This window comes from Culex pipiens, chromosome 2 (genome assembly GCF_016801865.2).
Source record: "Culex pipiens pallens isolate TS chromosome 2, TS_CPP_V2, whole genome shotgun sequence".
NCBI lineage: Eukaryota > Metazoa > Arthropoda > Insecta > Diptera > Culicidae > Culex > Culex pipiens.
In genome coordinates, this window is record NC_068938.1 from 121,480,604 (window position 1) to 121,495,687 (window position 15,084).

The following is a 15,084-nucleotide window of genomic DNA, read 5'->3' on the forward strand; positions in this document are numbered from 1 at the left end:
CAGGAAGTGTCCAAAACACGATGTCAAGATTGTCATCGGCGACTTGAACGCTCAAGTTGGCCAGGAGGAGGAGTTCAGACCGGTTATTGGGAGGTTCAGCGCTCACCAGCAGACGAACGAGAACGGCCTACGTCTCATCGATTTCGCTACCTCCCGAAACATGGCCATACGTAGTACCTTCTTCCAGTACACCCCCCTATACAAGTACACCTGGAGATCACCAAACAACACGGAGACGCAAATCGACCATGTTCTCATTGATGGTCGCCACTTCTCGGACATAATCGACGTCAGAACCTACCGTGGCGCGGACATCGACTCGGACCACTACCTGGTGGTGGCTAAGCTGCACCAACGCCTGTCCGAGGTCAACAAGATCCGGTACCGTCGCCCGCAGCGGTATAACCTGGAGCGGCTCAAGGATCCTGAGGTCGCTACCCAGTACGCGCGGGAACTCGAAGCTGCGTTGCCTGACGAGGGCGAGCTCGCCGAAGCCCCTCTGGAGGCCTGCTGGAGCCACATGGAAGCAGCCATCAACGCAGCGGCATCGAGCGCCATCGGGTACGTGGACCGAGTTCGACGGAACGGCTGGTTCGACGAGGAATGTCAAGCGATTTGGGACGAGAAGAAAGCAGCGCGGGACAGGTGGCTGCTGCACAACACCCGTGGGAACAAGGAGTCGTACAAACAGTTGCGAAGACAGCAAACCCATCTCTTTCGGGACAAGAAGCGCCGCCTGGAAGAGTTGGAGTGCCAGGACATGGAACAGCTGTATCGCTCCAACGAAACGCGTAAGTTATACAAGAAACTCAGCCAATCCCGGACTGGCTTCATGCCGCGAGCCGAAATGTGCCGGGATAAGGACGGAGGCATCTTGACGGACGAGCGTGAGGTGATCGAAAGGTGGAAGCAGCACTTCGACGAGCACCTGAACGGCCCAGAGGCGGAGTACCAGGGCGACGGGGAAAACGACGTCAGCGGAATGGTGGACGGCGAGGACGAGCCAGCACCCACGATGAGGGAAGTTAAGGATGCCATCAAGAAGCTGAAGAACAACAAAGCAGCGGGTAAGGATGGTATCGGTGCTGAACTCATCAAGATGGGCCCGGACAAGCTGGCGGCCTGTCTACACCGGCTGATAGTCAAGGTCTGGGACACAGAACAGCTACCGGAGGAGTGGAAAGAGGGAGTAATATGCCCGATCTACAAGAAGGGGGACAAGTTGGAATGTGAGAACTATCGAGCCATCACTATTCTCAACACGGCCTACAAAGTGCTGTCTCAGATCATCTTCTGTCGTCTGTCGGAGCGAGCAAAGGATTTCGTTGGGACGTACCAAGCCGGTTTCGTGGAGGGGAAATCGACGACGGACCAAATCTTTTTGCTACGCCAAATCCTTCAAAAGTGTCGCGAGTACCAGATCCCGACGCACCACCTGTTCATCGATTTCAAAGCCGCGTACGACTCGGTCGATCGCGATGAGCTATGGAAGATCATGTACGAGAACGGCTTTCCCGGGAAGCTGATCAGACTGGTGAAATCGACGATGGACGGGGCACGGTGCAGCGTGAAGATTTCGGGAGCGATGTCCGACCCGATCGAATCGCGCAAGGGACTGCGACAAGGCGACGGTATCTCCGGCCTCTGTTGCAACATTGGGCTTCAAGGTGTTATGAGGCGGGCGGGCTTCAACATGCGGGGAACGATCATCAACCGGTCCAGCCAGTTCATCTGCTATGCCGACGACATGGACATTGTCGGCAGAACGTTCGAGGATGTGGCCAGGCGGTACACCGAATTGAAGCGGGAAGCGGATAAGGTTGGATTGAAGGTGAATGTTGCGAAGACGAAGTATCTGCTGGCAGGAGGAACCGAGTCCCTTAGGACTCGCATAGTACCGAGCGTGACGATCGACGGCGACGAGTTCGAGGTTGTGGAGGAGTTTGTGTACCTCGGATCGTTGGTTACGTCGGACAAGAACTGCAGCAGAGAAATTCGGAGGCGCATCATCACCGGTAGTCGTGCCTACTATGGACTCCACAAGACCCTACGGTCTGGTCATCTTTCCCGGCGTACAAAGTGCACCATGTACGAAACGCTGATAAGACCAGTCGTTCTCTACGGGCACGAGACGTGGACGATGCTCGAGGAGGACCTGCAAGCGCTTGAAGTTTTCGAACGGCGAGTGCTTAGGACGATCTTTGGCGGCGTGCGTGAGAACACTGTATGGAGGAGAAGGATGAACCACGAGCTGGCGCAACTCTACGGCAAGCCAAGTATTCGGAAGGTCGCCAAGGCTGGCCGAATCCGGTGGGCCGGACACGTCGCAAGAATGCCGGACGCGCTGGATGCGCGCCAACCGAACCAGACTATCAATCCGGTGAAGTTGGTGTTTAATTCGGAGCCGGTTGGAACGCGGCGGAGGGGGGCGCAACGTGCGAGGTGGTTAGACCAAGTGGAGGAAGATCTGAGAAATGTGGGAGTTCCGAGTGGGAATTGGAGAGTAGCAGCCCAAGACCGAGTTCAGTGGCAGCGCATCTGGAGACAGCTCATGACCCGGAGGTTGTACGATCAGTAAAAGTAAGTAAGTAAGTAAGTCTCATCTTATAATTTCCTTGATATTTTTTTTTTGAATCTCCTTTCTTATGACATTTAGATCGAAAATATGGTCACTGACGGAACCAGTAAAATGAGTAAGGTAAAAACAAATGTTTTCGAAAACTTCACAATTTTAATGGAAAAAGATCTCAATTCAGTTGAGTACAATTTAAAATGCATTTTCCTGCGCAAATACTCATATTTACCGTTATTAGGGGTGATATTTTTGGAAACAAATGTTTGCAAACAAAAGACTTTTAAAATTTCCAAAATGTTTACACTTAAAGCTATTACAAAATGCATTATTCATTAGAATAGCTTTGCTACTAGTAATGAATTCCAAATTTTAATCAATTCATGAACATATTTTTTCCTCTAGTAATATGATCTGTTGTTTCAACAATCAAAATTGGAAATGCCGAAAGTTTCCATGAAAGTTCAAAAATAAACGTGAAACACCCAAAGAATTGGATGTGGTCAAGGAGCTATTCTTTAATTGTTTCGCAGTTTGGCTAACTTGGAAAAAAAAATACTATTTTTAGTTACTATTTTTACAACAAATTGAATTTTTTGGTAATCCTGTTTTTTAAATATAATATTTTGCAGGTTTTTCAAAACCAAAAATAAATAAATCATCAAACACAACACGTTTTCTCAAAAATGAGACTGCACAGCTCGAGCTACTTTGCACAACTTGCTGATGACTCTATCACCATCGTTGAAATTAAACTCACATCTCGCCCCCACGCTGTTCCCAATTAAGCGTAACGGAATTAGCGCTAAAATTCTCCGAACTTGCTTCAATAATTTTTACGTTACTTTAAACTAATTTGAATGCGAAAAGCTTCTCTAACGAACGTGGCCCGAGAGCGAGGGAGGGATGGAAAGCCACTTTGACAATGAACTTTATGCGGGCACTGTTCGCGTGGCCATGCCAAGTGCCACGTGGTGCCGATCTATTGCTCGCTGCTGATTTTGACCCCACCCTCCTACGGTAAAACCGTAAGCCAAAGTATGAAGTTTTGTAATTGCGTCGGGGGATTTTTGAATAAGCTCCCCCTCACTTATTCGAGGTTAATTTAATTGTGTAATGAATACGGCTGAAATTTGAGTTCTTCTTTTTTTCCCAATCAACCAAATCCGAGAGCTCTTATTGCCGGAAGACGATGAGTTTCGTCGTTCTTCATCCTGAATATTGATGGCAATTGGTGACGAGGAGGGCACAGAAATTTTCTTCCCCACAAAACCAATTTGCACGGTACGTGAAAAGAAGTCAAGTTTTGAAATAATTAATATTCTTTCGAGGCCCATACTTAGGCTGCGATTGTTTTCCACCAACAAGCGAAAAACTTCTTCGGGAAATCCAATTCTCCAACCGGGATGCTTTCAATCTGGGATTGTTCGTCCAATATTTGAGTTTGGTTTTTCCTCACTACTCGTTCGATTTTCTGATTTTTCTTCTGGGTTTGTGTGTGTGTGTGTATATGTGCCAAACCAAACCGCCAAAAAGTCGTTTGTGACAAAAAGCGAGCGAGCGAGAAAGAAACTTTCGGAAGTCAGCCACCCCCGTTGCCGTCATCATCCAAAGACTCCTGCCAACAAACCGAGTCGCAATTTAAGGATACGCTTGGCTAGCTAAATGGAATTGTGATGCAATTGCAGAAAAGCTTTCGTGCTGTTTTTTTCCTGATGCTTTTTAGATTTCTTTTTCTTTCAATCGATCCCTTTGCATCTAATACACAAGTAGTTCTCTAGAGAATAATAGCTTAAGAAAAAGCCTAATTATTCAACACGTTTTTATTAAACTAGGAACAAAAAAATAATAAATGTAAACTAAATCAGGTTTGGAATTTTTTAATTATACAATAGTCAATATCCCAGAGAACTGGCCATGCCTCAAAACTCAATCGTCACAAATTCAGACATTCCGGTCCGATTGAAACGCTTTTAAAAGGTATTTGGTCAAAAACACGTGCGGCGACGGCAAATCGACGGGACGGATGTTGGCAGTCGGGACGGGTCCACCCACATTTATCCCGAAATTCCAATGGAAAATGTGACTCGACGAAAAAGTTTGCGCCCCATGGGGAACCATGACGACAAAAAGTGCACTTCCTGCCTTTTTGCATTCAAATAATCATACTTTGTTCCACGTGGAAGAATGGGGGAAATTTTAAATTTGATAAATGCTTTGAAAATGAAGTTGGATCTTTTGGGAACAAGTTTCATTAATTTTTAGGGATCAGATTTTATTTAGTCATTGAAATTTAGTCAGAAAAAAAGAAGTATTCAACACAAAACTATTGATGTACATGTTGATTCCCCCCCCCCCCCCTCAAAAAGTACGTCATATTTTGTCAGACCCCCCCCCCTTGTTTTCGATGGGATTTTTTTTATAGTTTTTATATCTTCAAACTCTCATAATTTTGGTATTTTTGACAATTTTAATATGAAAAAGAATAATAAATTGTCTAATTATTCATTTTTTAGAATAAACATTACGATACAAAAAAAAACAGTTTTGTATCTTTTATAAATTATAAGATCTGGTACATATAATATTTAAGTATAAGAAAATCTTGAAAACTGTTTTTCACAGCTTTGTATCTAATAAGTTCAAACCATTTATAGCAGTTTTCTGATAAACACCCTGCTTTCAAAGCATTTATTTTTATTAAGCAAGAATTTGCAAAATATTGAAGTTCTAGCTGAAAAAAATGAGACTAACGTCATGATTCGAATTCCCGGACGCTTCGAAACCCGGACACCTCATCTTGTTTTATCAATTATTTGGATATAAGTTCACATTATGAATGTCAAAACTGTGTTATTTGATGAATTCTAACATCAACTTTCATTTAAAGTTTGTTTGAACGCTGTTGTTAATGTCAAAACAATTATATAAAATAAAATTATAAGATTGCATTATGTATGCATTCTGGCGCGATCAATCAGTTAAAAAAACAGTAAACATTTTTATGCAACTTGCCCTTTGCAAGGCTCCATACAATGTTGAAGGCTGGTAAAACAACATAGTTACTTTGATATTCGAAGATCTTTTTCGAATTCCTATTTTTTATTTGATTTTATTCCATTATTGAATGTTGAATTCCCAATATACGTATTTTTAAATTTTATGTTTCTTATGTTTTAGGAGACTTAAAAATCGAGAACAAACTATTTATACAGCAATTCCATTTGAAAAGGGCCCAATCGGAAAACAAAAGTTCTCCGGCTCAAAATTTTTGTGGGGTTCCTTGGCCAAACTAATTATACCCGTATTTTTGTGTTTGGCCATTAGGTTGACCTATACCGTGCTAGGGTGGTCCCAAAAATGACCATTTTCATCATTTTTTTCGAACCAGCGATGACCTAAACATGTTAGGGTACCAATTTGTGTGTAATTAAAACACGCAACGTTTTTGTGCTGATTTTTTTTATTAATTAAAGTAAATACATGGAATTTAGAAGTTACTACCATTCTTTTCAAATTGTGAACGCCTTTAACATAGAATCAATTGTCCTGCCACCCAGACAAAAATTCAAAGTTGAACGCTACAACTCTTCGGAGACTTATTTGGATAATTTCTGACGAATGCGTTGTATTTCTTTCTTTCTCTCTCGTTCCATTGTGGCCTTTCCGGACCCCCCTCTGTCTACCCTGCACCTGTTGCTTCCGGACGCTTCAGGTGAAGCGGGGCATCAGCTCCATCCGGGTGAACCTAACGGACGCAATTTGGAAGATGACTAATGACAAGCCGGTGCTGCATCAGCACAACTGGACCGAAGCCGCCGTCATCCATCTTCAGGTAAGGTCACACAGAGAAACCCCGGAACGGCCACTTTTGTCCCAGTGCTTTCGAAATTAATTAGAATCCGATTGGTCAGTGGCTTACCGACGGGTCTGTCTGTCTGTGTGCGGATATTAATTATCATTCCACTGAACTGGTTCCATTTTCACTCTCTGTCTATTGATGCGTTACAGTCGTTCGAGAAGGAGATTCTGAGTGCGATGAAAAAGGACGGTTGGGATGGCATCGAGGACGTCGACCAGATTCAGTGGACATTTTTCGGAGCGCTGTTCTACTCAATAATTGTCATCACGACTATCGGTAAGTCAAGTCAAGGGGATTGTTAACAACGTGGGTGCTTTTTATTTCGAATAAATATCGTTTTCAACAAAACATTATCATATCACAAGAGGGTAGACGCGCGTGGGCGTGGCAACAATCGATTTTAGACGGATTTCTTCTCGACTTTCTTGTTGGCTTGCTTTGCCTGGTCAAACTGGGGGCCAAACTGACCGAAAGGTCCTCCCCCGAACGGACCACCGATTCCCGGTCCACCGATGGGCCCAGCTCCACCAAATTGTCCGAATTGCGAAGGTCCGTACGGGCCTTGCCCTCCAAAGTATCCTCCAATTCCAGCTCCCGGGTAACCTCCAATTCCTCCCGAGGGATAAGGTGGATAACCGCCAACCCCTGGGCGTCCAAATCCTCCAACGTGGTTACCTCCCAAGCCACCGTGATTACCTCCAAATCCTCCTGGATAGCCCCCTGGGTAACCTCCTCCATTGTGGCCCCCGTAAGGACGCCCAATGATGCCCGTCGGTCCCTGGGGACCTACCAGAATTCCATTGGCTGCACCTCCATAACCTCCCCCAAAGCCACCTTGAGGCGGGTATCCACCACCCCCAAAGTATGGATTTCCACCGCCTCCATAGTAAGGGTTTCCACCTCCCAATCCAACGTTTCCACCTCCAAAGCCAGGATTGAAGCCGTACGGAGTCTGCGGAAACTGTCCGCCGCCGGGTCCGCCAAACCGTTGATTGAATCTGGACGGAGGAAAATTGAACAACAATAAAAATCCTTCCGCAAACACCAACACCAACTCGACTGCTAGCATTGTGTAATCTTACCCGAAATCGCTCTGTTGATTGCCGACTTCACCGGAAAACTCATCATTCTGGGGGCGGCCAAGCGTGGGCCGCTTCGTCGTAGATTCTTTGACTTCGTAACGGGCTAACCTGCAAGTGGATGGAAATAAGTGCGTCGAAGAAGAAGGACAATGCGCTTTGCGAGGGGAACTCATATTGACATCAAGCGATTCTCAGTGAAAATATTGTTTTTTTATTTCATTGGTGCACAGCCAAAAAAGTAGTAATCCAGCTGCGTGTAAAAGGCCTGGGTGTAAAATAAATATTGCATTATTTCATGCAATTTTATGTGATTTTACACCCTGAAATATGTAGCCCATCAGTATGGGAAACCTACTTGACCGAAATGTCAAGCTCATATATGCGTTTATCCTTACAACTTTTCTTCGGTCTGATGGCCGAGTGGGCTGAGGCGACAGTCCTTGCTGTTGGTGCTGGGTTTAAATCCCGTCAGTTACAACTTTTTTTGTGTTTGCAAAAAATGTACATGCAGTGTGTAATATTAAGTGTTTATTTTGACGAAGGTGATGTGCATGCTTTTGCATGCGATTTTAACATCGGATTTTTTGCTGTGTGTAGTTTTTTTTTATAGCATACACAAAATGGTTTTGAAATCTCTGCCATATCTCGTTACTCAATTGTCAAAAATCGTGAGACATGTCATTTTATGGGAAATTTAATGTACTTTTCAAATCTGCAACAACCCAGAGTGGTCATTTTTCATTAAGAACAAAAAAAATCTTTACCTTTAAAGTACAACAATGTTCTACAAAGTTGTTGAGCAGACAAAAACAAAAAAAGATTGACCCTTTGAATTTGGTTGTGGCTGTTGCATTACTAGAATAAGTGATTTTTTTCTTAAAAAAAAATCCTCTGTCAATTTTACGATTTACTTATACGTATCCTCTCAAAAAGTTCATATTTCCACTTGAAAATACTAAAAATGAAACAAATGAAAAAACAAAAAATAGAGAAGTAATATTCTTTGTAGAACAAAAGTTGCTAAAAATGTCCTTCTGAACACGGGAAAAAAATTCAGTGGAGGGTTACGGTGTGCACAAAAACCAGGGAAGTTGTTATCTTCTTATTTCTATCTACCGTACCCAATCCTGAATTCATTTGATTTTAAAAATTGTAAAATTTAAAAAAAGAAAGCATTTACACTTTCAAAGACAGTGGCATTGGGGATTATTCAAAAATTCTATCGAAAGTTTTTGTATTTTCTAAAATATCAAAAAGTTTTTCAAAAAGCATAATACAACTGCCCAAATGTTTTGCAATTATTAGTTTCCAAAATATCTAAGTATTAACGAAAAAAAAATGTTGTCCGGAAAAAAACTTTTCGCGGTACTGTACATCGAAATTTCACTAAAATTCTAAACATTTTCATTTGATCCTTAACATGCTTAATATGATTTTAAACCCAGAAAAATTATTTTTGTTTGGCAGTATTTTGAAGATGCTTCCTTTAAGTCTGAGCCACTGTAATTCTAGGCAACCGCTACATAGGTCATCCTTGTGGCCCTGTTGGTTATCAAATCAAATCAAATCAAAAGGAAAATGAATTTTAAATTGTTTTCAGTCGATTACACCTATATTTTCATTAAAATTTTGAAGATTTTTGAAGAAATATATTTTTTGACCCTTGATTTTTCGGGCCGATTTTGAAGGGGGGGCGACAGAAACTTTGAAAAATATTTGCAACGGCCTTACAAATATCTGGATACTTAGGCTCTGGTTGATGTCCACTGTTAAATGCATTATTGATTGATTTTATGGCTTTAATTTTAAAATGATTTTTTTGTAATAATTTGATTTATTTTTAAAAGTTCAAAAATCTCATAAATTATTTGTTAGACAATTGACTGCATAGTATTGGGGCCGACATTTACAAAGTAGATACAGAGATAGTTCACTGTATGAAGATAAATAATTAACAAAATTTAATACTAGATTCCGTATTTGGTTCTTTACAAAATAAAAACATTTTTCAGATACCATAGAAAAAAAACCGTGACAGAGACAAATAATTAGAAAATCAATCATATCAAAATTAATTTTATTTGTGAAATCATGAGATCAAGTATCGTTTGAGAATCAATTGACATAAAATAATAATGATAAAACAAGGGATCGATTTTTTTTATCTATTTTTTGTTTGCTGATTTTCTTATTAAAAATCAAATTTTTAAATCTTTTAAACTACAATGCTCTTTAATTCACCATGTCTCTTTTTACCTAGAATTCCCCATTTCTACGCAGCCAACATGGTTATTGTTTGTAGTAACAAAAATTGCCTTCTATCAGCAAGGTAAACATTATCGCGCACATTCCCCTTCACCCCACCCCTTACCTTTCATACCTAACGTCCTGTTGCTGATTGAATTTCCTGTCGTTGGCGGCGTCACTGCCGAATCGTTTCGTATCCTGGAACGCGATGACGTCACTACGCACTCGATCCGGCGAGCTTCGATCTGCTGCTGCTCCTCCACCACCGCCATTCGGCTTCGACCAGGACCATTTCTCTTCCGCATTGATTGATACGGCCACCGCCAGGAGCACCAGCACCAGGGGCTGGAAAAAGTGGCCTGTCAGCGGGGAAGGCGCGCGGTCGTGGTCGTGGCCAAACAATTGGGAAGCATTGGGAGAGAGACAGAGAGAATATTATTCATTGCGAAATCGAGATTTCTTGTCTGATGGGAAAACGAGATAGTGTTGGAGCACATGAAACAAAAAGAAGGAAAAAATAGATATGGGAAAACACAACATAAAAGATGACTTTATCATTCCTTAGAAAACAACAAATAAGGAGGCGGGGAAGGCACTTAGTGGGTGGCTAGTAGTGTGATAAAAATATGGCAATTTTCAATAAACTGACAAAAAATCCAGATAAACTTAATTGAAAATTACAAATACAGATACTTAAAACAACATTATTTCTGCATTTTTGTTTTGCTGTAACTTTGTACATTCTATTTCTTTCGACTTCCTCTATGACCAAAGAGGCAATATTCAATCAATAATTTGTCCATATAATTCTATAAATTTTTTAGGAGTTGTCCATTATGTTATGACCGAGCCACGTAGCCTAGTGGTAACGCTTCCGCCTCGTAAGCGGTAGATCGGGGTTCAAATCCCGGCTCGGACCAACACAACTGGTGATCTTTTCCCTTCTGGATTCGATTGCTTAGTAAAGGGAAGGCAGTGTATCGTCACAAACTGGACCTTATCACGACACCTTAGGGAGGCGACCTATGGAATGTTAACATTAACCTAAACATGTTGACATTAGTTGAGTGAAAAACTGCCACTGAATCCGCTTTGTAAATGCCGGCCCCGATACTCTTCACGGGTGTTCCCCTCAGGAACTGGGAAAGATTTACTTTTTTACATTATGTTGCAATAACGCAAATGTTTTTTTTTAGCATAACCATTTGTATAATTCTCTTTGGGTTTTTTAGCTAAACAACTCGTTTCAGACTTGTTTTGAGAACGCTGTATTTTTTAGGAGCATATTAGGCCGTACAAATATTTTTAAAAGTATTTGTCCCTCGGCTCTGGCTGGGTTCGAGGGAGGGGAGGGGGGGGGGGGGGGGAAATAAAAAAGAAAAAGAGACAAAAACTTCAATTAAAATTTGTACCAGCCTTAGCAGCAAACTTTGACCATTCTTTCTTCGGTGGTGTAGAGCATCATCTTGGACAAGTTAAAACGATCCCGGTTTTTATATAGAGTTAAACGTGTTTTTTAATATCAAAATAAAAAAAAAAAAAAACAAAAACAAAAACAAAACCCAAAAACGTGTTTGTTTTTTCTCCCAGAGGCTGTTTCTCCGCAACCGTAAGGTAAATAAAAATACTTGTGATACAAAATATATATAATACCGTAAGTACTCGATTATCCAAAACCCCGAGTATCCGAAGATTTGATTATTAGAAAGTTTCTTTAGAGATTTCGAATAAGCGAGTTATAAAAAATGTTTCCTTATACATAGAGGGTGACAATCCTCGAGATTTTAAATTTCCCGAAATCGAGAGTTGAACCTGGCCATTTCCTGGGAATTCCCGGGACCCGGGAGTATTTTTAACTACGCCAACAGTGCCAAAATTTTTAAATGAAAAAGTAATAAATTTGTTGTGAGCAAGTGTGACATTGCGTGTTGTAAGTATAGGAAAAGCCTAACAAAGAGGGGGAGGGGGGGGGGTTAATTTTGGCTGATTTAAGCGTGACGTAATTTATGGATGAAGCCTTACAACCAATTCATACTAATTCTATGAAACGTTAATTTAAGCAGCCTCATTATTTTGAGGAACTATATAAAACATTTTGATTTTTTTTCTGAATCTGCAAAAACAAAATCGTTTCTTGAGTTTTTAAAGACTCAAAATTTTAGTTTAAAATATTTACGAATCTAAATTCGTACTGAGTGATATATTTACAGTTATCAGGGAAACCCAAATGTTCACAAAAAACTAGATTATGAGGATTGCTATGCTCGAGAAAAGATATGGAAATTGAACTTTACTTGAAAAAGCTTTTCCTTTTTTAGAAATAATTAGAAAAAAAAAAAATTTTTAAACATTTGATTTCATATTTGAGGTAATAATTTTTAATTTTTAATGTAAATTTTGGGGTCCACCTTTTTTTGGTTCTCTCAATTATAGTTATTGGAATTTTTGACAAGTTAAAATTAACACTTTCTGAATAATCATTCTCAATGTTCTAAATAATTTTGAATTTTTAATTTTTTCTGATTAGTTTATATAATTTTGCTTCGATATTTACAAGTTTAAATTTCCCGGGAGTCTCGACCGACTTTCCCGGGAATCGAGAGGTCTAAAAATGGTCAATTTCCCGAGATTTTTTTCCCGGGAATTACCGCTCGTCACCCTCTACTTATACAGTTCAGACTCGAAAATCCGAAGCCTCGATTATCCATAGTTTTGATAAATAGAAGTAAGATTATCCGAAGTTTTGTGTAGGACTTTACCCAAATTACCAAATGCATTTTTTCAGTAGTCCCGCCCGTGTGGATCAATCAGACCGCGCACTGGACTCATAATCCAGAGGTCGCTGGTTCGAATCCCGCGGCAGGCGCTCTAAAATTCTTTGTGTAAATATGGGTATTCGGCGCCGTCGCTCCGTGCCATACTTTCATACACTTAGGAGCCCAGGGCGGCGAAGTCCTTGTAGATAAAAAAGGAAGACACTAGTGGTTGGTACTAGCAATGGTGGCCGAGAGCTATAAAGTCAACTTCGTTATTTTTTCAGTATATTTTTTACTAAACTAAAAAAGACAATAAAAAATCGTGATACGATTATCCGAAGTGGTATTTTTCCAGGACAATGGATAATCGAGTCTGGATGTATTTATCAAATTATTTAAAGTCAAATTTGAGGTCAGTGAACCAACATTAGTTGAATTTGATTTGTTGGTTGCCTAATATGTAGATCGCGGTATCGATGCTTCTGTGCTCTCTTGTACTAAGCTTGCTGGTTTTGCCTTCTTCACCTTACTGAGGAAAGGCTATAAAATCACTCGAAAAATGAACTTCTCAATTAGACCTCCTAGACCCACCTTCATGTATACCTATCGACTCATCAAATTCTGAGCAAATGTCTGTGTGTGTGGTGGGATGTTGATCAAAAAATTGTCACTCGATTATCTCAAGACGAGCCAAACCGATTTTGTCCGTTTTAGCCTCATTCGATCCGTCCTGGGGTCCCATAAGACGCTATTAAAAATTATGGAGTTTAGTTAAGTACTTTAAAAGTTATGCTAAAAAAACGATTTTAACAAAAGTTCGTAAAAAGGGTGGTTTTTGTAATAAAACCCGTCATGAAATACATTTTCAGAAAGGTATTTAAAAGACCTTTTCAACGCGTCCAAGATATTGAAGATCTGAAAACCCTATCAAAAGTTATAAGCACTTAAGTGTTATTTACGCACTTTTTGGAGGCCGAATCTCAGATATTTTGATGAAAACGTTGTCCGAATCTATCATGCGACCTATCGTTGCATAGGTAATCAAAAGACCTTTCCAACGCGTCCAAAACATTGAAGATCTGACAACTCTATCAAAATTTATAAACACCTAAGGGTTATTTATGCACGTTTTGGAGGCCGGATCTCATGATCATCTCATCTTATCTCATGATATTCATGCGACCTATCTTTGGATAGGTAATTAAAAGACCTTTTCAACGAGCACGAATTGGATTGAAGATCTGACTACCCTATCATAAGTTGTAACCACATAAGTGCCCTGCAATATGAAGATCTGACTACCCAATCTAGTGGTATGAATAATGAGTCAAAATTGATAAAACTCTGAAAAAACACCGCCATTTTGTGTCTATTTTGGATAGCACCCTTTAAATGTGAGGAAGGCACCAACCACCTAAGGGTGGATTAAGTAACGTTTTTTATCTAGTTAGCATAGAGGCGTCGGTATCTATCTCGAAGGGAAGCATGAACTTTGGGGTCCCCAGAATCACGTGCATTTTGAATTTTTCAAAAATAGTTTGTCTGGACCGAATGGTTTTTCTCCAAAGTTTGTATGGAGAATTAGGGCGGTTCGTCGCTCTTGCATACAACCCAAAAATTGCATGCAATATGTAGGAGAACCGAACCGCACTAATTCTTCATACAAACTTTGGAGCTAAACCATTCGGTCCCGATAAACTAATTTTGAAAAATTCAAAATGCACGTGATCTTTGGGACCCCAAAGTTCATGCTTCCTCTCGAGTTGAGTTTGCGCAGAAATTTTGTTGTTCGGTGTTATCAAATGGAAAAATAAATCTCTCGCGGTTGAACCACCACAAAATGGTGTTCACTTGTTCATTGAAACAGTTCATCTCATTGTCATTTAACTGTGGTAACCGATACGGCAAAGGCGTGGATTTGATATGTCGAAGGTCTTGGTTTCGAGTCTCAACATTGACACTTTTTTTTTGGCTGATGTTTTTTTTCTGAAAATGAACTCCTGAGAATAACGCTCTCGTCACTCTCGGGATTAATTATCTGTGCCCGTTCACAATACCTTCATACTACCAGATCATGTGCTTTATTCTCTCAGTTGGCGTTGCTCAACTGTGGGTGTAGATTACATACTAGGATGTAACAAAAATGACTTTCTGGTGGGCATTCAGGGGCTTGTTCCGGTGAGTGTTTTGAACTAAAGCAATAAATATTAGTATTATTTTACGTAACAAAAGCTGGCACATTGCACCTTAATTTTTAATGGGATTAAGGGGTAGAAAATAACATAATTTCATATTACAGAAAATTTATTAAATCCACTTAAAAGATGATTTTCAATCACTTCTGAAAGTTTCTTGAAGATATTTAATGATTTAACTGAGTTAGAAACGATTTATGCTCAGAATTTTGCCATGCGCAAACCGAACTGTCTAACTTTCTGAGCATTTTATCCTGAACACCAAGTTGATTTACGGGTGCCACGATATCTCAATATGCGACGGACCAAATTGGCTGAAATTTTGGGTGAAGTCTCCCAAGACATATCCCGTTTTTCGTTTCGTTTCGTT

At 40.6% G+C, this 15,084-nt stretch overlaps 2 protein-coding genes across 4 annotated transcripts in view; one reads left to right on the forward strand and one right to left on the reverse strand.

The window, feature by feature from the left end:
* Nucleotides 1–15,084, forward strand: part of LOC120429313 (uncharacterized) — a 227,278-nt gene that overhangs the window by 42,826 nt on the left and 169,368 nt on the right. For both annotated transcript variants that reach the window (XM_052707573.1, XM_052707574.1), the window contains exons 3-4: nt 6,288–6,407; nt 6,584–6,710. In XM_052707573.1, the coding sequence (XP_052563533.1) occupies nt 6,288–6,407; nt 6,584–6,710 (247 nt within the window). The remainder of the gene's footprint in view (nt 1–6,287; nt 6,408–6,583; nt 6,711–15,084) is intronic.
* LOC120421355 (uncharacterized) overlaps nt 6,730–15,084 on the reverse strand; it is a 48,535-nt gene continuing 40,180 nt past the window's right edge. Inside the window, exons 3-5 of one of the 2 annotated variants that reach the window (XM_039584541.2) lie at nt 9,888–10,122; nt 7,517–7,624; nt 6,730–7,432 (exon numbers count right to left, since the gene is read on the reverse strand). In XM_039584541.2, coding sequence (XP_039440475.1) covers nt 6,835–7,432; nt 7,517–7,624; nt 9,888–10,122 — 941 coding nt within the window. In that variant the 3' untranslated portion in view covers nt 6,730–6,834. The remainder of the gene's footprint in view (nt 7,433–7,516; nt 7,625–9,887; nt 10,123–15,084) is intronic. The other variant, XM_039584543.2, reaches the window with a different exon arrangement.